General features: G+C 36.2%; 3 protein-coding genes and 1 long non-coding RNA gene across 5 annotated transcripts; 2 read left to right on the forward strand and 2 right to left on the reverse strand.

Moving 5' to 3' along the window:
- The first annotated feature begins 1,121 nt into the window (after positions 1 to 1,121).
- LOC113332336 (protein PPLZ02-like) lies at positions 1,122 to 1,886 on the forward strand. The gene is made up of 2 exons (XM_026578884.1): positions 1,122 to 1,204; positions 1,282 to 1,886. The coding sequence occupies exons 1-2, from the start codon at positions 1,122 to 1,124 to the stop codon at positions 1,793 to 1,795; spliced, it is 597 nt and encodes a 198-aa protein (XP_026434669.1). The 3' UTR covers positions 1,796 to 1,886.
- A 7,156-nt stretch (positions 1,887 to 9,042) lies between these two features.
- On the reverse strand, positions 9,043 to 13,676 carry LOC113332284 (ankyrin-1-like). 2 transcript variants are annotated; one of them, XM_026578846.1, is made up of 12 exons: positions 13,553 to 13,676; positions 13,385 to 13,435; positions 13,111 to 13,290; positions 12,464 to 12,595; positions 12,230 to 12,369; positions 11,858 to 11,944; positions 11,517 to 11,732; positions 11,081 to 11,233; positions 10,590 to 10,697; positions 9,841 to 9,984; positions 9,636 to 9,715; positions 9,043 to 9,418 (listed from the first exon to the last, which is right to left on the reverse strand). In XM_026578846.1, exons 1-12 carry the CDS (start codon positions 13,572 to 13,574, stop codon positions 9,397 to 9,399), a joined length of 1,335 nt encoding a protein of 444 aa, XP_026434631.1. In that variant the 5' UTR covers positions 13,575 to 13,676; the 3' UTR covers positions 9,043 to 9,396. The 2 variants fall into 2 exon arrangements, with proteins under 2 accessions (XP_026434631.1, XP_026434630.1); XM_026578845.1 differs by having other exon boundaries at positions 9,814 to 9,984.
- A 2,184-nt stretch (positions 13,677 to 15,860) lies between these two features.
- On the reverse strand, positions 15,861 to 18,045 carry LOC113332264. Its single transcript, XM_026578838.1, has 2 exons — positions 17,957 to 18,045; positions 15,861 to 17,256 (listed from the first exon to the last, which is right to left on the reverse strand). The coding sequence occupies exon 2, from the start codon at positions 17,228 to 17,230 to the stop codon at positions 16,103 to 16,105; it is 1,128 nt and encodes a 375-aa protein (XP_026434623.1). The 5' UTR covers positions 17,231 to 17,256; positions 17,957 to 18,045; the 3' UTR covers positions 15,861 to 16,102.
- Positions 18,046 to 19,725: 1,680 nt separating this feature from the next.
- LOC113332317 lies at positions 19,726 to 21,362 on the forward strand. The gene is made up of 3 exons (XR_003351443.1): positions 19,726 to 20,486; positions 20,611 to 20,759; positions 20,971 to 21,362. It is a non-coding gene; the product is annotated as an uncharacterized LOC113332317 (long non-coding RNA).
- The last annotated feature ends 6,439 nt before the right edge of the window (positions 21,363 to 27,801 follow it).

Consider the following 27,801-nt stretch of genomic DNA (forward strand, 5'->3'; position numbering starts at 1 on the left):
GTTGGCCTGAGATGGGCCATGTGCGTCGCACCTCCTGCACACCCTCAGGCCCGCTATGAGCAGGAGCTACAGGTCACATGGCCAATGATGCTCAACAAGTTTAGATAACTGATGATCGGGGTAAAGGCCACATGGTCGATGATGCGCGACGAATTCATATAACTGATAATCAATCGTGTCATCGACCAGTTTAGATAACTGATAATCGGAGGTACTAGTTTACCGGGAAACACACTATTATTCATATATAAGATAATATTAATACTACCTGTACTCTCAGTAAAATGGTACCCATTAGCAGGTTCAGAAGAAAATAGAGAAAGCTAGATAGCCAAGAAAACACGAGAAGGACAAGATCACGATGGTCATGTCATTTAGTAGAAAGAAAAAGAATGGAAAGTAACGGAGGAATGGGTAGTGTGGAAACATACACGTGGGTGAACAGTGATCATAGGCAAGGCATGGCAAAGAAACTTTAAAAATAACACCATTCTTAATGTGTCTGCACCTCATGCAACATTTACACACAACTTGTTCCTCTCACTCGTTTTTTTGCTTTGAAAATATTTGTGTGGGTGATAGGATGATGTTAAACCATTTTCGCAGATTCCCCATCCCAAACTCAACAAGATAATTGCGGCATATATAGCACCAAATTATCCAAACTTACCAAAATTCATATAAAACAAAACAAAATTTCATCGTTTGAAATTTAGTAACCTGCAGAACACCCATGTAATCATAATTTTGAGACTCTTACGAGAGTCCCTTCACAGTTTTAGAAATCGATTCGACTTGGTTTTAGAAATTGCTTTGCCTCATTCACAGTGGATCAAAACCATTAGTATTCTTTTGTTAATTGAATCTAGTCACTTAGTTTCATTTTCCATAATTCACCAAGTTACTCAAAAGAGAAAGGGGGAGGTGCAAACCAAAAAGACACAAGACCAAAAAATTTCATCGGGCCCCATTTGTCTCCTAAACTGGTTTCCACTACTCCAGCCATGATAATGCCCAAGAAATTCATCTACAAAAACCCACCCTCTCCTTTCTTTGTTGCCTCACTCAACTAAATGGTTGGTCCTTTCGGTCTCTTAAAAACATCAACAGAATAGAAGAAAATGGGCAGACAACAACAGAAATACAGAGGCGTACGTCAAAGGCATTGGGGTTCTTGGGTTTCAGAGATTCGACACCCAATACTGTATGTAACCACATTTTCTTAGTTACATATATACGATCTTCATAATATTTAAACTTAGCAATTTTTTTGTTTTCCAGGAAGACTAGGATTTGGTTGGGTACATTTGAAACAGCAGAGGAGGCAGCTAGAGCCTATGATGAAGCAGCGAGATTAATGTGCGGCATTAGAGCTAGAACCAACTTCTCTTACAACCCTGATTCTTCTTCTTCTTCTTCTTCTTCTTTACATCACTCTGCATCCAACAACCTTCTATCGCCAGCTCTTACTCAAAAACTACAGCGGTGTCATTTAGCATCTCTGCAGATTATGAACAACAGACCTGCTGTTCTGATGAAATGCCCGTCAACTCAAAAGTCTGATCCGCATAATGCCGGAAAATCTGACAAAACGGCTGGCATTTGGTCATCATCATCGTCTTCTTTGTGCTCGTTGAAGAAGAGAGATATGGCAAATACAATGGCGGTGCAACAGACGGTTGGCAGCAGTACAAGTTGTTTGAATATCCAAGAAGAATTCAAACAACTGGAAGAGGATGATATAGAAGAAATGATTGAAGAATTACTTGATTCTGATGGTGGGTGGGTGTGTTGAATGTATTTCCTCTGTTTTAGCTGGTAGCTCCTCATAATTCTGTCTCTTTAATCATCACTTGGGATCTTAATTTCGGATCAGTTTGAGTACTCTTTTCTGGCTATGAATATATATCATCAAGGTAATGTGTCATGTCGAGTTATATATGTACAGTTAATAAAGATCAATTTTATCCATATTTCTCAGTTTTGCCGAGGAAAATCCCGAGTGAAGCAGATAGTTGGGACCCACTTTTACCGTTAATAGTAAGAATACAAAGAGCGCACTCGGAGCAAGTCTTCCGGTGGAATCTAACCTATTTCAAATGTGGAAAATCATGGAATACCTAGTCTAGTAGTGACTTCTAAGTTGAGGTATTCCACACAAAATCCAAACAGGATTTCATGAATTTATGGAAGGACCCGTGAAATCCATCTAAACGTTATTGAGAATAACGTTCAATATTAATAAAAATAGCACAGTAAAAGACAAGAAATGATAATAATAATATCGCTTGACGCCAATTAAAATATCGTTGGGCGCTATTCTCATTAGCGTTTTTTTTCTTCCTTTCTTAATCAGACGACTAGTTTGAATAGCTATGATTAATAAGTGTTTGATATGAGCACGATTTATGGGAAGTGGTAGATTTAATCTACCTCAAACTCTCACGTGGCAGTTAATGAGATGAGATGGGTCCACCTAAATATTATCTAAATTAAATAGAATATTCAGTTTTTATTAAAAGCACACACGTGTGTTTTTATTAGTGGCTGTGGAATTAAAACGGTTCTGCAGTTTGATTTTCTGCATATCTTTTAGTGAAGTGCCGGTATTAGAGGTTTTAAAAAAAACGCTAATCTTATTGGCGTTTTAACGCTGTCTTGATTAGCTTTTAACGCTGTTCTGATTAGCGTTTTTGTAATTCCACCATTAGATTTGAACTTCCATCTACAATTCCAAATGTTGAGGTGGCATGGAAGATGGAATTCTTCCACTATAAGACTTGCTCTCATGAACCATCCGATCCCTGTCGGAATTTTTTACGGGAAAAAAACTCGATGTCTGTAGCGCTTATGTTTTGTCAATCGGTGCAGTCATAAAATTGAATAAGGGTTTTAACTTTTGATTATCTTGTTTGCTCACCAAGACTTTTATATACTTTTATGATGACTAAAACTGTTTGGTGTGAAACAGTTTCCAGAAAAGGTTAATGTTTGGGTTGAATTTGGTGAGCATCTTTAAAAAATGATGATTGAACCGAGCAAAAAAATAAAATAAAAATGATGATTTAGTTCAGAGTCATTGAGGTCGTGTGGTTGTTGTGCCTCTGTACGTGTCTCACCGTTTCCTCCCTTTATTTGGGGCACGTCAGTTGCCATTTTTTTCGTTATCCATAAAATTTTGGGGTAATAAGTTTTGAATTTGGAACATAGATCATTGGTATCGTCGCCCGAAAGAAACTGAACGGACACATGGTAGAATGAATTCCGTGCATTAGGATGGAAAAGTGCATAAATGGGCCCCATCCCCGTCTCATACGCTGCAAACACGGTTCTTTTTTTGGGTGCGTAAATCATTTTCAGTAACTGTATCAGTATACTACTGCATGGACATTAGCGTATCAATTGGTATTGGTGCCGATAAAATATTTGGATAATGCTTCCAATTTAACAAAGAGTAGTTCCACTCCCTAATTTGTTGAAGCTGGGAGATACGTACACTGAATACTTCTAGAATAGTTTAATGGACTATTTTGCGTTTCCTCCTATCCCAATTTCGCTAATTAGCGTTCCTCCCCAAAAAATTTAAAATTAGTATTTCCTTCCATCTTATTTTATCCATCCATTACTCATTAGCTGAGTCGGCACAAATGTTCACGTGGTAAAACCAAACACGTGTTACACAAAATACCTAAAATACCCCCTGTCGTCCTCATCTCTCTTGGCAGTAAACAAGAAGGAAATGTTCATTCCGGCAATTTATCGAACATCTGAAGTGCACAACCTGGCCGTCTTCTGTGCATCAATGAATCATAATCTACACTCTCCAAAATTCCAAATCAGAAACCATTCAAACATTATCAACGAGTCATCATTAATAAAAACTCCAGCATTTCTTCTCTACAGCTCCTGTTTACTTTGTAAATCAATTCCTAAATGCTGCCATAAGAGCTTGTACACAGCCTCACAATGAACAACAATAACCCTTGTTAACAACACCAGCAACCTATATCCTATAACTGTACGGACAGAGAAGTAACGTATCTGTTTTGTTGAATTCACCAAACTTCATTCTTCTGAAACAACCCAATTTCTCTGTTGATCTCAAGCTTCTATTTCTTCAAGCATTACCACCAGAATTCATATCATTCACACACCATCAACAGAACCATGGCAGCGACAAATACATTTTAGCTGATTTCTGGGGTTTGAGACATCAACCCAAATTACTTCCCGAACTCAAACATTTCTCTGTAAAGTATAAATTGAGCTCAAACCCACGTTAATTTGTTACCTTCATAGACTCATAAACCACTTCCCAATTTCTTCTTTCAGCACCAAAATAAACAGCAGCAAATCCCCGTTATTCAATTGATTTTGTCTCACAATTTTGCCAAACTGATTCTCCTTTTTCTGACTTTTATAATTTCTCTATAAGTAATGGTATCTCAACTGAAAGTAGCTAAATCAATCATGTTGATTTTGTTAGAATTAGCTCATAGTTGATTTTGTTAGAATTAGCTCATAAACACAGTGGTTAAATTAGGTTTTTTGAAATTGCAAAAGATGGATTTTTGTTTGGGTATTTTAGTTTGTTTGCAAAACCCGCTTTTGGAACAGTTTTCTTAGCAAGAATCGATATATTTGCTGCAAAATCGAAGGAGTTTTTCCTTCGATGCAAGGGATAAGGTTAGAGTTTTGTCTCTAACGGCGGTTCACAACTTTGATGAAGAAGAAGAGGACGCGTGTTCTAATATAATTGACGTATCAAAAAGTAACCGTTCAATTTCTGACATGTATATGCAGAGTCGTTCGATCTAGTGCATCGTATGTTAAACACGTGTATTATTTTGTTTTTAGTCAAGGGTATTTTAGGAAGGGTACGAAACAGGTGCGTAGTTTCTGCCACGCGTGCACTGATGCTGACTCGGCTAACCTTGTAATTGATGGAAAAAGTAATACTAATTTTGATCTTTTTGGGGAGGAAACGCTAATTAGCAATTTTGGAAAGGGATGAAACACAAAAGTGCCCCTAATTTAATGATAGAATTTATTGTAAAAGAGTATCCAGTTGTGGAAGCTAGTTGAAAATTGCAAACATAGTTAAGAGTTTTTACTCATCCAGCTCCTCAGGATTAAAATTGTTGGGTTTCAAATTCAAATATCTGATATCATCATCCAACAATTTATCAACATTTGTTTTTCTTTTCCTCTTTTCTTATGAAAAAGAAATACATGTGTTAATTGCACCTGACATCTAATATAATTCATTATGTAATTGTAAGCCTCCAAAGTCCAAAGTCTTTGAGCACTAAATCGCGAACACAATCCAACTTTACCAGAAACCATGGTCTATTCTCTTGACTTAAAAACCATGGCCATTGATCATATTTTTTCTTGGTGTGTCCCATTCCCATACCTTCACTCACATGGCCAAATTGCTAACATGAAAATGTTGGTTTGCAACTTGTGCATCCACCATGTGAACCTTAGCAAAGGGAGGGGACGGTGTACAAGTACCAAGACAAAATAGTAGTCTCTATGTGATTGTAATAACTCCTGAAAAGTGGTTTCTGTATTTATGAAACAACCAAAAGGGAGGGACAATAACACTTATTGTCTCCCATCAAGGCGATCGGACAAACGATGGAAGACCGGTGTACAACGACAATAAAACAAGACCACTTGGATAAAAAACGGCAAATCAAAACTCGTAGTAGTCTCCAAAGTTAGGTGGAGACAACAATTTGACGACTTGTTCTTGCTTGCGGCCATGCACTGCACATTTTGTTTCGGGAGGTTTTATGGATGACAGTAACCCAACCAGTCTTCTTCACTGGCATCTGGTTCTAAGAACGTCTTATCCGCTGACACGAAACCTTAGCCCAGAAAGGAAGAATGTCAGTGATATGATCACCGCCTACTAAAAATAACTGAAATAAGATCGAGATCAGAAAAGTATTTTTACTCTAAAGTCTGGTTAATTAACAAGGTTAAAAAGTATACTGGCTCAAATTTTCTTGCTAGGAGCACTCAAAATTTTAGTTCATTGCACACCAAGGTTCACGTAGATGGGAGGAAAAGAATCCCAACCAGCTAAAAACAAGAAGTTACATGAAGCTAACAATTAACCGTCGAAATGGAATAGAATGGTTGTTTAATGGGGCTTGTTTAATTCTATAGATGTTGATATTTCTCACCAGTCTTTGAAGTCTGAAGTTATCGGCTGTAATCTGTTTACTTAGGTTTCTGATCTTATCCATTGGATCTTGGTTAAAAGTTGAAATTCATAGTGTTTTCTTTGAAAAATGTATTAGTGTTGTAACCTCTGAATGGTATGATTTGATGAATGAGAATGGGTATTTGCAAATTTCATTACTACACGGCACCGTTAGCATTAGTATTGGTGATGTATCAACTCACAAGTGATTGAATTCATTCTTCCACTTTTCTGAGTATAATGTTTTGCAGGAAGAAATTATTGATTATCTCAATATTATTTACTTTTTTTTAAACCACGAAGACACTTCTTGTATATCCTCATCTTATGCTGCTTATCTACCATTGACCGCAAATTGACCTCTTAAATTCTCCATCCAGGAACGAAACAAGAAAATTGGGCTTAAATCGTGTCATAGTGGCAAGCCCATTTGAGAAGAGGCTTCTTTTAAGAAACCTATTTTGAGGCATACTCATTTTTTTTTCGAGGCATACTCATCCATTATATTATCTAGGGTGGGTTTATATGGGGTGTCTAAAGGTAGTGTAATGACCTATATATCCCTAAATAATTTCAATTGTCATAGTTTCCTTATCCTCAAAAACCTAAAATTAAAAATCAAATAAACTTTAAACTTAAACATCTAGGACTCCAATTCAACAAAGAAATTAATCAAACAAAGAAAACACGAATCGAAGTGAGCGATGTTGGAATGCGAATCCAAATCTCAATTGCTCTTAGATGTATTTTAGAATGTATGCGTAACAAACCCATCTTGTTTTTGATTGATTTTATTTTGTTTGATCGGTAGAATATGATTTCAAAGATGAAATTAGGGTTTTCAGAAGATCAGTTCGGCTGATCTTGCAGTATCAGTTTTGAGCCGAACTTAGTGTATGATTTAGAGAAACACTACGTTCGGCTAATGCGACTTTACAATATTTTCAGTCGAACCTCAATTTTCCAGCCGAACCTCAATTTTTCAAGCCGAACCTAGTGGATGATTCAGTTTCTGAGTGAAGTTCGGCTGATAACTTTTGAGCCGAACCTATGTTTTTTTGAAATTATACCTAGGGTCGGCTGACAAGTTATCAGCCAAACCTAGGTATAATTTTTTAAAAAAAAAGAGGTTCGGCTCAAAAGTTATCAGCCGAACTGTTCATCTGGTCAGCAGATCTGGGTTTTAAAAATTCAATTTTTTGGCAGATTCAACTTATAAAAGGAAATTAAACCTCGATAGAAGTTTACCTCTGATTTGAATCACACATTTTGGTCACTTCTAATCACTAAAATCTCAAAAGTCAAAACCCAAGCTTTTTTTTCTTCACTTCTTATTCTTCCTCTCAAAAATCCCAACTCTCTCACATAAATTTTCTCTCACATAAATTGATTTTTCTACTAATTCACCACTAATAATTTAATGTTTAATCAATCCTTAAAATTCATAATTAATCAATTCTAATCATAATCATTTACACTAATTATATAAGGGTAGTTAAGCCATTATCAAAAATGGTGGATGAGGGGTGATGTTGTTTTTTATTTAGTGATCCTATTTTGGCATTATCTAGTATGCCTCAAAAAAATCTAGTATGCCTTAAAATAGGTTTCTGAAGCTAGAATATTTGTGTAAAGAGCAACAAGTAATATATGAAGTTAGCAAAAAGAATAAGAAAGAAAAAATAAACTTTGTTGAACCAAAAAGAAAAAAGCACAAAAAATAAGAAACCTATTTTGAGGCATACTCAAAATGATTTGAGGCATATTCGGCTGAAAAGTTATCAGCCGAACCTAGGCAAAAACCATAGGTTCGGCTGATAACTTGGTATGCATCGAATATTTTGAGTATGCCTTAAAACAGGTTTCAAAAATAATTGCTGCTTGGTAAGGTACTATCAGATCTTCATAATAAATTTGTGAGAATGACTATAGCTTCAGTTACTTGAACAAGCATAGCCAAGAGTTCTAAAGGTCACCCATATGCAATTAGTATGCCTAGTTCAAATTGGATATTGTGTTGTGTAAAGGCTTACTGGACCCAACTCACCACATGTAACGTGTACAATTTTTCATTTTTTGTGCAGTTAATGGCTATCAGCCATGTAGCAATTGAAATACACAAAATCAAAGTTGAACTTAAAAACAGATTGCATCCCCAAAATAATTAGATCATTAGGTCATACTCATGTAAGGCACATCATACAAGTGGTAAACATACGAGCCTGCAGGTTCAAGCCCTACGCAAACTTGAAAACCAAAAAAACACAGCCAAAGTAACCACAGCTACGTACGGCGTGATGAAAGCTATATCTATAGATTATCTAAACTATAAAGCTGGTATACATCTGTAGTTCAATCTCAATCTGGACACTGGCAAAAGAAAAACCAAAATGCGCTAGTCTCAAAACTATAACTGATACCTATATCTGTATCATAGATATACACTATGCTGCTTGTTGGGTTCTGATAGATCCAATTTGTTTACCCAGTCAAAGATTTCGAGACAGGGTGTTTTATATATGTTGATCCTCATTCTCATATCCTGGCAGAGAACAATATTCTTCCAAAATCCAAAACGCACTTTCAAACAAGAAAGGCCAATTATCTTACTGAAAGACAAAACAATTAGAGACGGCAAACATACCACTGTATCAAAACATCTCTTGATATCGATAATATTGCTGCTTGAAACCTCACGCAAAAACATATCAATGATGCATTCCTTTCTCTAATTTACTAGACTATGAAACTAAATCTAGAGAGATGCATTCCAATGCTCAAGTTTCATTGTTATTGATTCATACTAATAAATTGCCAGAGCAGGTTTTCAAATTTGAATAGGCTGAGATATAAGTAACCAACAATCTAAAAATTGTCATTCTAAAGCGTTTGATAGAATTAAGCAGACCTACACAGTTTTTCATCAGTTTTGTTAACGGAAAATAAGAAAGAAAAAGAAGTAAGAAAACTCACTAAGTTGGCTTCATATACATAGGAAGACTAGCTCGATGCTTTAAAAGACCTGATTTTTCATATGTACTTTCAAGATCTACGTTAGCAGGTTTTTTAACTTTTTAAAAGAACCTGATAAAAAACTTCCACCAGAAATAAGTTTCAGAATGTTGGGCATATATGTCAATGACGTGCCATTCTGTCTAATGTGGGATATTGATGGCGTTCTACCTATTTAAAGAAACTTCCCTGTAAGAAAGAAGAGTGAAATAGAATAAGAAAAGGTCGAACAATATGAGAAACAAATCAAATGCACTACAGGGTTGTGTGCTACATAATATACACTATTAGTTACACTTCAGGACAGGTTCAGGTTCTTATGATAAACTTGTTAAGCACGAATGCTAGAAATAATAAATGAAATGGTGCAACTGGTAATAAATGTAATGGGCTAACGGCAGCTAACCTGAATGCCTTTTCAAGCTCTTTATTTTTAGGATCCAGTAACAGACCTCTGAAAAAAGCATCTGCTGCATCATCAAGCTCCTGTGGCAATTGTAGCAAAAATGATTGAAAAAGATTTTTTTAAATAGAAAAAGAAGAGAAAAAAATTAATAGGTAATGAAAAATTGACGAATATGTACATTCTGCATTTTAAGTGCTACGCCCACCCTATAATACGCCTTTGGCCAGTCTGGTCTTGCCAATACGCATTGAGTAGCATCTCCAAAAGCAAGATCTCCTTTATTTAAATACACATAGCACAAACTCCTGTTGGATAGGACAGCTGCATCATCAGGTTTAATGCCGAGGGCCTGAAAACCAAATCACTAGAACGATCAACCCATCTATGGGAGACAAAAAACACAGGACAGGTTGAAAAAAAAAAGACTAATAACAAAAAAATCAAAATTAGCACAAGGAACTGCATCTATTTTAGATTATGCAAAGACAATGAGTGGTTCCCATTTTAATTCCAATACAAGAGAAATATGTGCCTCCGCATATGTTCCCATAAATTAAGCTTAGGCAACAATGATCCTTGAGCTATCATTCTTGCGTAAAACTCTGCACTTGAGACTTGAAAGAAGCCACTGTTCTGAAGCTCAATTTTAGATTTCGAAATAAGAATTTATGGATTTCAAAATAAAAGGAACTGCATGAAATACATATACATTTGACAGGCTTGTACCCTATTTGTTACTAGATCATGATTTGACAGATATACATTTCTAGCATAAATGTGGATATTCGCTGCAGTTCCTGAATGATCCAACATATGATGATACGAATGCTTAAAAAATCACTGATTCACTATATTATACATGGATGGTGTATTCCTGTTTCACCTTTCACTTTAAATCTATCAAATAAATTTAAATTCATTTTCCATAAAGGGTTTACTGTTAAGAAGAGGTACCTCTGTGTACCAATATACTGCCAGCCAATACTTCTTCTCCTGGAATGCACTTGTTCCCCTTGATTTTGCCTCGAGAAAACTCTCTTCTGTTTTACTTTTACGAGTCATCTGTCAGTAATGAAGATTTCATACATACAACATTATAAAAACAGTGGAAGGTGAAATAAATAAATAGTGTCAGATAAGTGGCTATTTCTTTTTTTGATCGGTAAAGTGATAAGTGGCATCTTAGTTTATTAGTAAAGTAGAGTACTAAGATATTTATATAATTGAGATTGGTAATAAAAAAAGGTTCGAAAACTGCATCGTATGGAATGTTGATGATATGGCATAAATACTACAAACATTGTATTAATCCATAACTTCTAGTAATAGTTGATTTACAGTATTCCAGCGAAAGATAGTGAAGTTATTTGGTGATTGGTCCCAAAACATAAAGAGTTAAGACACTTCAAAAGAAAAATTTTAATTTTATATTATATTATAATTACCTTTTTCTCAAACTTCTTAGAATTTACATGCTTCATTATTCCATTTGTGCTCCAGTCAACATACGATGGAATCGGAGAAGTCACAGGTAAAAGAATCTCAACACCTCGACGATTACCGTTCATAGCTGAGATTTCTATTGGCTTTAGTCCATGCTGAGACCAAAAAAAAAATCACTATTCATAAGCCAGACAACCCATATGTGACATCAATGAATTATCTCTCATAGTGTACCACCACCACTTATTAAAAATTACGATAAAAACTAAACAGAGGATCAAGAAAGTTGTGCACTTCTAGCACAAGGTCGCAACAATCAACAAAATCCATTTGATCGTTCGTCCCTAAGTCACCTATGGAGCTTTGTAAAGTCAAATAAGACACTCATTAAGCATACTACTATTAAATGCAATGAGGCTAAAAGTATAATTATCTTACTATATTTGTAACATTTGGATCTGCACCAGCTTCAACCAGTAGCTTGATGATTTCCGTTGCCCCCCTTACTATCTTTTTAAGATGTGAACCTGCAGGTCCTGCACCAGCATCATCCAGTTCCTCAATGAGTTCCTCGATGATTTCTGTTGCCCCCACTTCAGCTGTAAGTAGCAGAGCTTTTACTCCATCTGGTCCACCATTTGGATCAGCACCTGCCTACAAACCCATAAAAGAGAAGTAAGTTTACACAAACTGTATGCCTAAATGTAACAGTCTCAAACACACAAACTAGTACAAAAAGGTGTTAAAAGTCCAAAAAGAATGTTTAAATATATGTCTACCTTCAGTAATTGCTCCGCGCATCGCCGAGATTGGGAATGGATAGATGCCTGAAGTGGAGTAAATGAATCATAGAAGACAAGATTTGGCTGCAAAGATAAAACAGAAGTAATTCAGTGATCCCACTAGCATTCTAACAAATAAGCTGAAAGGGAGAAACTTAAAAGGCACAATTAGGCAATGATATAACGATAGAAAATGTAAGCTATTAGTTATATCAAACGAGCTTACCATACAGTCGATCATGCATATAGTTAGTGATTAAGCAGCTAAAATCTAATCAGGATAAAGTTTGGGTTACCATTAACAGATCACTAAGCATTCCGTAAACTGAAAACCATACTATTAATGAAGAGAAGGTAAATGCTACTCACATTGGCACCATGATCCAGAAGAACTTTAACAGTATCGTGTTCGCCAGCACTGGCAGCATGGTGTAGCGGTGAGCCAAAATCATCAGTAAGATCCACATTAATACCTTTTGAAAGCAACAAGGGTATGACATCTTTTTGCCCTGCAACACGAAAAAAACATCTGGACATCATTTAGACTACTTTAAAATGTCTGTGCAACACATTTGGATAGTTACCAGATGGGTCGGAACCTACCTCTCGTAGCGACATGATGCAAAGGACTTTTGTTTTCATCATCTGGTATTTCAGGATTGGCACCCATTTCAAGAAGATATTCCACAGCGGGCAAGTGCCCTTCCGCGGCTGAATAGGCCAGGGGAGTTTCACCTGCAGAACACATCACCATGAAGTGTATAAGTACTTCAGCACTACACACACTCGTGTTTACCGATTTGCAAGCTCCAAAAGTAATTATCAACAGAGTATATTAGTATCATAATCCAATTATCCCACCACCTACACCTCCACCACCACCACAGAAGCACTTCATGCTCCACCACCTAATCCTCCTAGTAACCCACCACCACCTCCAGCTCCAATTTCACTACCAGCATCTCTCCAACTCCAAGTCCACCACCACCAACAACATAGCCTCCAACTCTAATACCACAACCACCTCCAACACCACCCTCAAACCTCCAACGGCATACAATAATGATTTTACTAAACAAAAACTAAAAACTAAACATTACAATTACACAAACCTAACAACGACAATTTCCAATTTAACTCCTAAACCCTAATAGAAATCAAACAGGTTATAAGCAAATACATTATTCAACATTAAATCATGAAATCTAAGGAAACAACAGCACAATTAAATGATTAATTGAGTATAATACCTGATCCAGCTTTGACATTAATATCATCCAGTTTAATCTCTTCAATCAAGTACTTGAGAACGTTTACTCTCCCTCCGGCAGCAGCATGATGGATAGCTCGTCTACCCTCTTCATCTTTAGTATTCTCAATTACTGATGCTATTCCGTCTCCAATTACATGATCCATTGCTTCTGCGAATTCTGATCCAATTACAAAACAAGATCATCAAAACACAAAAAAAAATCCTTGAAAAATTCCAGAAAAATGAAATAGAATAGAAATAACGATGTTTACTTTTGAGTTTGTTGAGTTTTCCGGCATAAGCAGCATTGAGAAACATCTCAGCTGTAAACAAACAAGAAACAAAAAAAACCGGTTAGGAGAAATCAGGATGTAGAGAAGAATAAGAAGAAGAAGAAACTGACTGCGGAACAAAATCCTAGGGTTAGAGATAGTACGGACTTGCAGCAGGAACAAAATTCATGGTGGGTGAAGAACGACGAAGAAGAACAGGGGTTTTCTCTCAGAAATGAGGAGAGAAAGGGAAGAAGAAGGTTTTAATGAAAAGGCGCGCCAAGGTACAGTCAAAGCGAGTCTTGCGCCAAGGATTTTTTTTTTTTTTTTAGTTTTTCTTTTGGTAGTCGGGTCGAAGGATAATGGACTTGGGAATTTTAAAAATAGCTTAAGAGAGTAAAGAGACGGTTAATTGGGTGCGTAATGTGACACAGGCTAGCTCCGTTTCTGAAATCAATAATTTGCAGCATTGGCCATCATCTGATCATCCCAGCACCAATATATGCCCACAATGCAATTCCTATCCAGAAACTGTTTGATCATATTCTCCTTCATTGTCAAGTGGCTGTATGAAACATTCTCATTGCGGGACTTCCTAATCACCCCGTCCAAAATCTCCCAATCCTTCCAAACCCTCAGACGACTCTCAAATTGTACAATCAAAGGTACATTGTTCTATTAACACCGCATTTTGATTCCTTTTCCGGTCCTTATGGATAGCTAGGAATGACTTCATTTATCGCAAAAAAACAACCAAACCCGGAAAACATAGCACACATGGCACTCAGTCTTCAACGAGAATTCTCTTGGGCACAAGCAAACCTCCCTCCCGTGTTACCTGGAATGACACCTTCTATCAACCATGGAAATGGAACTCGGACTTCTACAACAATCCTGGTAGGTTGGAAAAAACCTAATTCAGGTTGGATCAAGATCAATACGGACGACGTAGCGAGAGGACATCCTGGAATAGCTGGAGCAGGTTTCATTTGTAGGGATACGTTTGCGAACACCATGATATCAACAACACAACCGCTGGGAATCACCACTACCTTGATAGCCGAATCTTGGGTTATGCTCATAGCTTCTAGGACAGCAAAAGATAGAAGTTGGCCAAAAGTCCAATTTGAAACGGACTCGGAAAACCTACATCGACTCCTAACTTCAGACACCGAACCGCCTTGGTACATTTTGAGTATGATCTTCGAAACTGTCATATCCTGGAGGGTGCCCCTTATCAATTTACTTATTTGTATATAGTATTATCTATATAGTTGGTAGCCTTTAGTTTAGGAGTGGATGTCTTTATCAATTGTAATGGTGGGTCGTGATGTAACCACCTGGGCACCTGAGGGTCGTTGATGCAAGGTTAGGAAGGGAAAGGGTTTATAAGCTGAATGAGTCTGTAAGAACATTTAACCAGATTATAATCAAATTCAATCGTTTAGTCGATTTTAGGTTGTTCGCAAAAACAAAGAAACTTGATTCTCTGAATCAAGTGTTTATCCTGTCATTGTACATCCAGGTACATGACAGAAACAAAGTTAATCATGAGCCAAATTCCCCAATGCAACATCACACACATCTACAGGGAAGATAATCAAGCTGCGGATGGACTTGCCAATCTTGCTGCAGACAAAAGCCAGTTAGGGAACCTTTCAAGATTGGTTTGGGATCACATAATCCCATCATGCATTAATCAAATTGTAATAGACGACTCCTTGCCCTCGTGTAATCGCCGCTTAATTTTAATACAATCTCGTGCTTCAAAAAAAAATCGTCTGATCATTCTCTATTTTTTGATTTTTTTTTTGTTTTATTGATTCTCAAGTCATTCACCATGTTATTTCTTTCGAAATCTTGTCATTGTATTTTCAACATTAGCCATCACAACAACTATATCATAGATATGGCATATCTGCGTTAGTATCTGTATGAAGTACAATGACACAATAAAGAATAGGATACTAACATCCTAAATGTGGCAATTGGCAAAATTGAAAATGTGTTGGGATTCTTAAATTGGGGAAAACCGTAGATGCAGGAAAATAACAAGTCCAAGACTAGCATAAATATCTCAATATGATTAAAAAGGGAAGAAGCAATTCTGCGTAACCATACCTTTAGGATTATGGGCACCAAACAGTCAAATGTAGCATGTTGGGAAAAAAAAACGAGTAAATACACTGCGGATAGAGTAGACTAGGATCCCTAATAATAATATATGCAGTTTGAAGCAGCATTTGCACATAACTTAACACAAACAAGACAACAGATAAATAAGGAACAAAGGAACAGAAAGAGATACCAGGACATTACAATGCGTAAGAGCCATGTAGCGATTAAAATACATAAACAAAGTTAAAACTTAAAAACAGATTGTATCCCCGAAACAATTAGACAACTAGGTTATATTCATGTAAGGCACATCATACACTAGTAAGTGGTAAGTAAGGTAAACATATGAGGGTGCAGGTTCGAGACATAAGCAAAGTTTAAAACCAAAACCACAGGGTAAAGCAATCGCACCTACAGCATAACATTGCGAAGAAAGCTATAAATCATCTAAACTGCGAAGCAGCAAATATCTGTATAGTAGTAGTTCTATCTCGAGTCCGAACACTTAAAACGGAAACCAAAAAGTGCAAGTGTCACAGAAACTATAAGTCTATAACTCATAATCATATCCGTGTATCTACTATGCTCATATCCTCATACTCATAAACTGGGAGAGAACCATGTGTTACCGCATTTCAAGCATTCCAACTTATAACCAGCAACACGGTTTGCTTTGAGGATGTTGCTTTGCAGAGCCACTCTCTTCTCGCTGCACCTTGGGCATGGAATGTCTGCCATATCCATATGTTGCTCCTCCGGTTCTTCTCTAGCTGGCTTCTCTTCTGTTGCCAGACGTCCTCTCCTCAATTCCTCCGCTGTCATCTCCACAACTGCTGAAGCTTTCAACTCTCCATCGATCAAACGTCTAGCTAATTCAACAGTATTCTTCATATTAAAACGCAACTGACGCATTTTTTGCTGATACTTTGCCAAATTCTCACCTCGAGTACTAAAACAAGCCTTCTCTAGCGCAACTAACGCGGACATTACAACTTTTGGGTGGTGACCTCTGGATGATCTGTAGGAAATACAGTTTATTTCCTCAAAAAGCAGTTCCAAGCATTTATCTCTCACATCATCTCCGGTTAGTGCCTTGGCCAAAATTGCATCCATATCAACAGAAGTATCGTGTACAGGTAGATGTGGTTGGTTATCGTCTACTTCCTCTTCCATAATCTCACCATCCTCCAAATCATCTCCGGCTTTCTCCCCTTCCATCTCAGTATCATCATATCCCAACAGTTGTTGAGTTTTTAGCAGAAGATGATCAATTTCAACCTGTTTATGATTCTCAAAATCTCTGTCCATTATCCACCACAGTACTTGTTCTTGGTGATCATAAACCCGCAGGACAATAAACCCGGGATTCTGTGTACGGACAGGTATTTTATCCACTGATGGAACGAAATGCACTATACAAGTGTGCATTAAACACATACTGGGAACCTCTTCTTCGTGAAAACTGTAAAAGAGCTCCCTGTCATCATACCGCTCCCACACTCCCCCACGTCTATCTGATACATCCTCCGGGCGATACAAGTACTGGCACATAAACATGAATTCCCCATCACTGTCTTCTGTTATTTGCTTGATAATTGCAATTTTAGGCTTTTCATTTACATCATCTGGAGCTATTAAAGTAACATCACCAACTTCGAACCTAAATTTCTTACTTGCAAAAGAACTGTGGTAAGATTTCCCCAAACTCCCCTCTCCATCAATAGACATCTTTAAAACAGTAGTTGGTGTAGTCCCTGTCATAAGTTTGTTCAACATCAGTTCTGAATTCATATATAAATGCCGAAAACATATAGCAAATTTCATAAAAACAACCTGAAGGGCTCATTTGCAACCTTTGTCACTAATCAATCCTTGGATTTTCTTCACGGTGCGACGAAAAAAAGCCAATCAATTCGATGCACACTATTCATGCTTGGGCAATTGCCTAGTTAACATACAGGATTAAGGCTTAGATTAATGTTTTCATAATGCAAACTTTTTTCCTATCATTAGCTCTAATCACCCATGCAAGATTTACATATACCGACTATTTGCCTAATTATTAACGAATAATACAATCATAATTGTTATTAAACTAAGAAAATATTCACTGATTTCCTTGAAATTTGTGTGTTCCTGTCCAATTATAGGTCAGCATAATTCCCCCCTAAATTGAAGATCAAACAAAAGAATATCATCCACTGATTTCCTTGAAATTTGTTTTGTTTATTTCCAATTTATACAAAATCGATATCAAACAGACAAAATCAGAGGAACAAATTAACCCAAAATTAGACCTAATTTTATGATTTCTGTACCCCGAAAACAAGTGGGGAAATGTCCATTACAATAAATAACAGTGTAAAATCATCATCAACAAGAACAACTAAACATGCAAGCTGGGGTTTAACTACTAAGTCTAAAATCAAAGAGAAATGAGAAAACAAAATTTACCTTAAACAAACCAGAGAAAGAGAGAATGGTATGACGAAGATGAGAAATGTAGAGAAGGATATGATGTAGATGACAGAACTACAGAAGGGAGAAGATAAAAGTAAAGTCTGAGTGGGATTTTAATTCAAGAAATTAATAACCTGAACGAGTGAGTAAAACAAATTAATATCTATTTCTTGCAAACTGTGCTTTTGCAGAGGAAGCTTGCTCAGAAAGAAATATAGCCTAGAAGAGGAAACGATTGATTTGACATGATACGACAACACGTGGTATAGCTATAGGCCTGTGGGTACGGATTTTTTTAATCTTTTGATTTGATACCCAGTAGAGCTACTGATAGAGGTCCATAGCGCCCTAGAAATGTGAACTGTCAAAACGAGAATCGATCCACGTGTTATAAAGGTGGATACATGTAATAGCGGGCAGATACCGGTTCATATAAAATAAAATAATTTTTGTCGTTGAATTTTGGATTAGTACCTACCTTTAGTAAATCCAGTATCCGCCTTTATCAATCATGCATATATATAGTGCAAAATGTATTCTTAGGGTCAATCCAACAACGTTGTGTAGTTTTCTAAAATACTTTAAAAATAGTTTTTGGACTCTAAAAATTCTGAAATTTCGCATGGATGACCCTCATGATGTCTAATATATCATGTTAAAATTTCAAGACCCAATTCGTTTCCATATAGGAGATAAAAATACTTCTCTACAACATGTTAAAAAACATTCGTTTCACATCAACAATATTTTTCTATGTTAGATATTCATGATAAAAATATTATCCATGTTACAAACCTAGTCCATCAAAATCAGACATAAAATTTAACTCTAGGTATTAGGTTACCTAAAATTTCAAGCATCATTTTCAATTGTCAAAGAAAAATTATGCAAATTATAATTCTATAAAACGAAAATAAAACATGATACTTATCGCGTTTAAGCAATTGTTTTCTTTTTGATATCCATGGCAGAATAAAACGTCTTAAAATTGTTGGAACAATTGTCGAATTATGCCTGCACAACAAATAAAATCAAGCACGAAACAAACAACGTTATGGAAGAGTCGCGGACTAGGTCGGTATCTTTAAGACGTTTCGCGGCTCTGCCCAAGATTGTGCAAGCAGTTCTTCAATGGCGCGTCGTCCCCAGGATAAAACAGCCGAGATTAATCTCTTACAGAATCGCTCTTGCACGGTGAGAGGATGTGAAACTTCTACACTTCATTCTTGCTCAGAAACTCATTTAGAAAAATAAGAGATGTTCACACACTTATTTTTCTTTCTCTAAAAATCTTTTCTTTTGTAAACTCAAGTCATAAAAGAAAAACTCTCTCACAACAAAAAGGATTTCAACATCTCTCCAAGTTTTTTTAACACCAAAACATAAACGAAAAACTCTCTCACTAAAAATGTTTCAACTAGAGCTGGCAAACAAGCCAAAACCTGCGGGTTAACCCGAACCGGACCGTAAAAACTCGCACCCGGGTTGGCTGGTTGCCTAAACAAGCCGGGTTAGGGTTGGAGAAATGCCGGCTTGTGAGAAAACGGGTAAACCCAGTCCGGTCCGTAAACCCGCAGGTTCAACCCGTAAACCCGGGTGAGTCATATACACTAGTTTCTCTTTTAATTTTTAGTTTATACTTTGTTGACTTGACACGTCATGTGGGGCAGGGGACTTGTCAAAAGGATGTGCCACGTTAGAACTTAGAACATTACTAGACGCGTATGTAATACAAAATGTTACCCATTTTATAACCCTAAAAAGCTAAAATGTTTGGCTTTTCTTCGCTCGCAGCGGCAGCCACCGTCTCATCTCCATCTGAATCGAGTTTAATAGATTTTAGGTTCTTAGAATCCCCATCTTTACAAGAACTCCGAAAATACCTTTAAATCTTGGTTCAAAATGAACTTTTGCTGCAGATCTACAATTAATAGACCTTATTCTCCAAACCCATTTCAACTTTTCTTGAAAATATGAAGTACCAGTACCTAGATTTTAATTTGATTTAGGGTTCATCTTGTCTTTAGCATATTGATACCTTTGCTTTTTCTATTTATGATTTACAATCAGATCTAAATCTTTGCTTGATTACTCATTCAATTAATCTATAATTGTACTGTTAATTGCAATGAAATCTCTTTACACGATGAAGGAAATCTACAGTTGTCTCATCTATTAATTTCCTAAAGCTCTATCTATAGATTTTGATTGAGATGAATGCAAGAGTCAACAATTTTCTGTTTGTTTATTTCCAAGACTATTTGCTTATTTTTAGTTATGATCTTTGGATCAATTTATTGTAAGGATAATAGTGTTCAACACTTTCTTTTGGATCAATTATATATATAAGTAGTAGATTATATTAACTTACTTTTACTTCTTGTTTTTTCATTAAATTTGTAGATTGCTTACACAGGTCAGTCATTTTCAACTTAGTAGATCTTTCCTTGGACTTCGCAGCAAGCAGGAAAACAACATCAGAGACCCACTGAAAGTCTTGACATTGGATATTGTTGCATTGCAGGTAACATAAATAGTAGTTGTGTTTATTTCTGCAAACTTTTAGCATGTATTTTCCATTGCAGTTCTTCTTACAAGATTGATTTTGGAATGAACATGCATTGAACATATGGTTTACGTCACCACAGAAAAAGCAACACTTATTAGAAGGGAGTTGAACATCCAAAGATTTAACAACATCTATTGCATCTATAAACCATTCAAAATAGTTTCATATGGAGCAGTTAAAGAACTTCTCACCAGGATGCTCAGCAGTTTGAGACAACAACATCGCAAGGTACATTCTTGCACCTAGAGTAGATCCATGGACACTGAATCGATGGATGATTATGTATTTCACACATTGAACATAAACTGTTACAACTGCTACTGCTAGATACCCTCATCCAAGCTACTACTGACATTAAACTTATGCATAACTTCATCCATTGTAGGAAAAAAACTTATAGATGATTTTGTAGACTTTTATGGATTTTTACGTTCTGCAGATAAAAAAAATGGAAGGGATGGTGGTTTTATAGCATATGAAGCATAATATGATCGTTCAACGGTCATTTTGGGGTTACAGAGATGACGTGTCCAAGTTGCCATGTCATTAGTGTTGCCAGTTGGCAAGTGCATGGATGATGTGTACAAGTTGCCACGTGTAATTGATTCTACATCAGCTTATACAATTAATTACCTATAGTTAAATGTTGAGGATAGGTTTGTCCACTATTGGGTGTAAATATGTGTGAGTGGCACCGTATTTTTGTTTTGAAAAATTCGGATGGGAAAATTTAACACATGGACACTTTTCTAATTATGTTTGAAAGAGTGACATATTTGTAATTGCAATTGTAAAGAGGGACACCTTGTCAAAAATCCCATTTTTAATTTATATCCAAAGACCCTCAAAATATATTCACCTAACAACTTAATAGCCCAAACTATTTAATTTTAAAACTATGCCTTTCAATCTATTGATAACTTCTTATCGACAAACATATCTGCATTATGTATTTAAAACATCATTAACTCTAAATGTTACAATGATAATCGAAGTAATCTGATTCAGAAGTTTTCTCATCATCCTAAATACATTTGGGACATGTACTACCCTAATATTGCTTAAAGATATGCTATCTCCGTTTCTAAAAAGATATATTACCATTTCTTCATTTAATTTAGTCTGAAGATAGCCAAATTGAAAAGTAATGACATCTTTTTTTTAAAGAACGGTGAGAGTAGTTCAGTTTGGGTTTGTTTTCTTATTAATTTTCTTTTGTAAGAAAAAACTATTTTCTTATTAACACTTAATAGCACTGGATGAATAAACTCAATAGCATTGAGTGAATAATACCCCGTTAAAACGTGTAAAATTTACGGAAATGAGTAGCACTTGAACTATTAAATGTATGTATCATGTTTCTCTGCTTGTCTGTTGATTTCTAGGCCCCTTCTTAATAGTCGTTGCTGGAATAATTGTCAGTTGATTTCTAGGCCCCTTCTTAATAGTCGTTGCTGGAATAATTGCCACAGAGTCTTGATAGGCTTGAAGTTTGGATCATGAAAACAAAGAACTCCAAGTTGCATTCAGGTTAGATAACATTATATTTACGGGGTGTGAGTTATAATCCCAAAGGTGTTACTATTCGTCCACAAAAAACCCAACAAAATAAAAGTAACACAAAAATTCAAAATAACAAAAATAACATAAAAACCCAAAAAGTGTTTTTCCCACCACTAACTACCACTACTAGCAACCAACACCACATCCACCAACAAATAGTAGCACTACCATCACCATAAAAAAGCACCACCACTAACCAACACCACAACTAACCAGAAACAGTACCACCAAAATTTGGTTTCATCTTAAACTTACTGTTTAATCATTAAAATCTTTGGTTTCATGATAAAAAAAATAGGCAAAAATAAGTTGAAACCAAGTTTGGTTTCATCATAAAATTTAATGAAACCAATTCGTTTTGGGGTGTTTGTATAAATTTAAAAAAATTTGTGGTTTTTATCAATTTTGTTTAATATGGAGTTTTAGTGAATACGAACATTTGAACAGAGTTTGTGTACTCCAAATTTTTTCACCTTGATGTTTTACTACTAGTTATGTTATATTTATCTATTAATTAATTCAATTCGTTACATTTACTGCTCCGGGTTAGATAAACATTATATTTTCTTTTCTTTTTTTTCTCATATGGAGGTTTCTTTGGCCAGGAAGGAGTCTGCCACTGCTGCCGTATGATTTAGTATTGTGCATGTAAGGCCAATTAGTCGATACATATATCGAAACTTTTCTTTTGTTGGTCAAGTTTCATAAAGAGAATTTTGATAAAGCACCCCTCTTTCATGAACCCAACAAAAAAGAATGCCCCAGTTATTTTTAAATTTGTCAAAGTACCCTCACGTTAGTTTTTCCATCTAGTGTTAGTTAAGAGTAATTTACTTTACATATTTGACCTTTACGTATTGCCACATTGATTCTCTACATCATTTTTAGGTTCGTCGAGTCTGGTTCAGGATCGTTACACCGCTTTCAGGTTTGTTGCATCATTTCCCAAAAAGGTTTCATCATTTCAAGTCTTTTAGGTTTTTTGGTTGTGGAAAATCGACCTTCTACAATATTTTTAAGGTTCGTCGAGCCCGGTTCAAGATCGTGACAAAGATTTCAGATTCATCGAGGCCGGTTCAGGATCGTTACACCATTTTCAGGATTGTCGGATCATTTACGATCCCACCAAAAAGATGTAGTTCAGGGGTAAATATGACTTTTTATTGGAACGATAACTGCCAGTTAACTGGATGGAATTTGCCTCTTGAATAAAACGCGGTACTTTAACAAATTTTTAAAAACACAAGGACGCTTTTTTAGTGTAAAGTGAAATGTAGGGGTACTTTATAAAAAAGAGCCCTTTTATAAAAGCTAGACTTGTTCCGTGAAAAGTTACAAACAATCTATTGAACCGTGTAGATGTTACCTCTGTTTGTGTGTGTATATATATATATATACTAGGTATCACCCCGGCCTACGGTCGGGGCTCAACCTTTATCGATTTGTTATAGGTTATTTGGTCGGCCGGTTTGTCTCTTCCCACAATATTTTAGTCAACATGCAAGTTGGTCAGGGTGATATCAATAGCCAGGTTATAATATTATTTTTAGTTAGCCAGGTAATAGTAACCCCGGCTAATAGGAACGGTCTAGTGCTAGCTAAAGGACCTACGGTTTTAGTTTTTTGCTGGTCGAGTCAAATTAGTCGGGTCTTACGGCCCCGGCCGTAGATTAGGAAATCAAGGGTCCAACATAGTATCCATTTTGGTTTAAATTCAGAGGTTGAGTCGAGGCATGTAGCCCGGGAGTTGAGCTTATAGATTGATCAGGGGATGTATCGCTGGTCGGGTTAAATAAGCCGGGGCCTACGACCCCTACCGTGGATTAGCAATAGTGGCAAGTAATGTTTGCACGTTAAAATTAGTTGTGATTAGGTCGAAATCTATGGCAATGGGCCTATAAATTAGCGGGGACCTGCGGCCTCGATGTGGTCGGGTGAAATAAGCCGAGGCTTACGGCCCAGTTGTTGGTTAGAAAATTTAGCGTCAAAACTAATATTTAGCATTAAAGTTAAATGTTTTAAATTACAAAATTAAATTAGATTAGAAACCTAATTATGGAAATTAAGCTATATTAGAAAAATTGAGTCACAACGAACATAACCCATTTGTATACACAACGAATAGATAGATTTATGCCTCACGAACTAACGATCACTACCACAAGGATACAAACACCAATTTTTCCAATAATATAGATGCACATAAACCACTTGATAAAACTTATATATTATGCCAATTAATTACTAATCAACAAATTCTAAGTTAATTAACTACTAAGCTGTAGAAGTGTCTTATTTTGAGGTCTAAAGCTTCGCGCTGTTTAATTAGTCGTAACAATTTTTACGCACCAACCGTGATCCTTTTTTTTTTCTCTCTCATCAAAAACTTATAAATTGATCAGCCGGCCCTTTTTTTTTCCTTGATCAGCATCCGTTTTCTCCACATCATCACCAACTACATAAGTTTCTCTTGTTTAACCTGAAAATTATTTTGTGAGTACTGAATTTTTAAGTTTGCGATAGAGAGTTGTTATGATTGGAAATATGGTCATTAAGAAATTCAGCCAAATTATGAAATCGATAATTAACTTAAGAAATTTGGTCCGAATAGAAAATCGGTAATTAAATTATGCTAAGTTGGGCTTAGGTAAGTCCTAACTTCGGTAATCCTGATCGACAGTGAAAAGTCCTCATCTTGGAGAAGAAATATAATAAAATCTCTGACTTTTCTTTGTATTTTTCGGGAGATCTCGACTATCTCTAGTTTTGTAGACTTATGATATAAATAGATAGTTGGGATGTATCGTAATCTTTGTCGCATAGTCTAAATCTAAAATCGATTGGTAAAAACGATCAGGAATCGATTCAAGGTTCGAAACTATAGGATCAGCAAGAACTAACAGAGTTTAGTAATTTTAGGAATTAGAGATAATGTCGGGCATCTAGTTGGGCCAAAGCATGGTCACGTTAGCTTCCTCGGTAAGTAAACGTGATCCCCTGTTTGAAACTTCCTTTGTTTATTGTATTCGATAAGGCATATAGTCCTAAAATTTTAACTGTGAAGCGAACCACCTAGTGGTGTTAGTCCGATTTTTTATCCAGTGAAAAATTTTAAGGAATCAAAAGGTCTCTTTTTAGTTTGGTGGAGAAACTCTAATATATCGGATAAAGCATGCAGCACTCCGTACCACCGGTATACCAGTAAAGATCATGTGTTTTATGGGTCAATCTTGATTGTAAAGAATTGAATTAGGGTCTGAGAGTTTGGAGAGAAGCTTGACGGTGGGAATGAAACTGTAGGAAACAATTATAAATAAAATCAATATCAAAGTGTTGGTAATTAAATGTTAGGAAACTGTTTTGTAGTTGGAAACAGGGTTATACAAGGAAAATCTAGGAATCGCATGACGGATGTATGTTTCTCAAATGGACGGATGCACATCAAAAACGAATTCAAGTAAGAAAAATTTATGGAGACAAAGTCAAATCAGGAAACCCAACGATCGGACGGACGTCTATATACAACATATAACGAATCGATCCGCGTCGTGGGATGACGAAATCAAGGATCGGATTTATACTTCTACACACCACTTCTTTTTATAATATATATATATATATATGTTTTTGGATAATAGTGCGGTTTCCTAGTATAAATTGTCTCTCGTTTGAGACTGCAAAACTTTTCGTCAGTTCTTGCTAGAATTTGTCTCTTGCAGTTTAAATATGCTATTAGTTCTCAAATTAACTCCATTTCTTTTGTTTTTGGAACAACATATAACACACTTAAAGTTAAAGTGCAACATTGTTAATGGGTCTCCATCTTCCAGGACAACTTCAAACACTAATGGGCTAATGGGCCCTCTTTCGATGTTGGATGTATAATCGTTCGTTAAGCCTACCAAAAGTACTACTCCATCAATCGTATACGTGTCAGAGACTCGAGAGTAAACAAAAATGTAAAAAAAATGAGAAGTCAATCATGGATCACCACGAGTCACACAGATTAGTGAAATCCTCCTAATCCGTCGGACTCTTAAAATATATCCATCTAACAACTTAATAGCCCAAACTATTTAAAACTACACCCTTCAATCTAGTGATAACTTCTTATCGACAGATATATCTGCATTGTGTGTTTAAAACATCATTAACTCTAAATATTACGATGATAACCGAAGTAATCTGATTCAGGAGTTTTCTCATCATCCTAAATACATTTGGGTCATGTACTATCTAAACTATACTGCTTAACGATACACTATTTCCGTTTCTCAAAAGATATTCCCTCTGTCCTAAAATTTCTGTCCTTTATTCTATTTTCGTCTGTCCTAAAATACTGTCCAGCTTCCGTTTATAGTTAGAGCTGCACATGAGCCGGTACAGTCCGGTTTTCTGTTGGAACCGGTACCTGTACACGGAGTTGACCGGTTCTTCAATTTGAGGACTTGTACCTGTACCTGGACTTGTACCTGTCCCGGTAAGACCGGTCCGGTTCCACTCCGGTACCGGTTTTTTACCTGAATTTTAACACACACGGTAAAGTAACAACCTAAGACTAAGAGTCTAAGACTAAGTTCAACATTACAAAGTTCAAAATAACAAAGGTTTAAAACATCACAGAATAATAAGTGTATCACACTTTAAGTTCAAAGTTCAACATTAAAACATAGTACTAAAAACAAAATTTCCATAAGTCTGCGACAAGAAATGAAAAGAAATCCTTGCAAAGGATGGGGGACTTCTCGAACAATTGGCATTGGCTTCACTGAGTCACTGACACAGAGTTTACATCAAGCTTCTTTTAGAAGAGAATCCCATATGGCTGCAACATGGAACAAAAAAGTAAAACAAGAAAGTAAGCAAGCAATACAAGAAAACTTGAAAAGTAAGTTCTATTAAATAGAAGAAAACCTAATATATTACCTGCCTCATCTTCAACAACATCATCAGGTATATAGTCACATAGAAGATCAAGAGCAATGGGCTTTTGAAGAAAGCTTTGTGTACAGAGCAATGCTTCGACTGTCCTTGTAGACATAGAAGCTCTCCATGGAGTCAGCACGCGCTTCCCGGTGCTAAAAGCTGATTCAGAGGCCACTGAAGACACAGGCATGGCTAATATATCTCTTGCCATGTATGAAAGTATCTTATACCTGCTTGCATTAGCCTGCCACCAAGCCAATATGTCAAAATGGTCAGGTTGACCTATTTCACGCATTCCACCTTCAATCACATCTGTCAAATACCTGTCGAGCTCAGTTGTTCTTGCCTCTTCAACACAACTTGGGGTGTCCCAATGTTGTTTCCTCCTTGATTGAATTCTAGCAAACAGACCAACAGATTGCACACTAACTGGATAAGCAACAGTATGAGCATCACTACTTGACCCCTCCTCATGAACTGAATACAAGGACTTATAATCTTCAAAGAGTTCCTCAAATTCTAATTTCATCTTTCTCATAACTCTTTGAACCTCCCATGTATTATTCTCATACAAACAATTAAGAGTAAATTCCAAACCCTTTTGTTTCTCTCTTTGATCTAACAGATGAGCAATAAACATTACAGAATTCATTGATTCATACACACCCCAATACTTATGGTACTTAGCACACATTAGACGAGACATACGAGCAATAAAAGGATCTGATGCTACATTGTTTCTAAATTCTACTAATTGTTCATTGATGAGTAACAATTGCCA

This window comes from Papaver somniferum, unplaced genomic scaffold, assembly GCF_003573695.1.
Source record: "Papaver somniferum cultivar HN1 unplaced genomic scaffold, ASM357369v1 unplaced-scaffold_131, whole genome shotgun sequence".
In the NCBI taxonomy this organism is placed as follows: domain Eukaryota; kingdom Viridiplantae; phylum Streptophyta; class Magnoliopsida; order Ranunculales; family Papaveraceae; genus Papaver; species Papaver somniferum.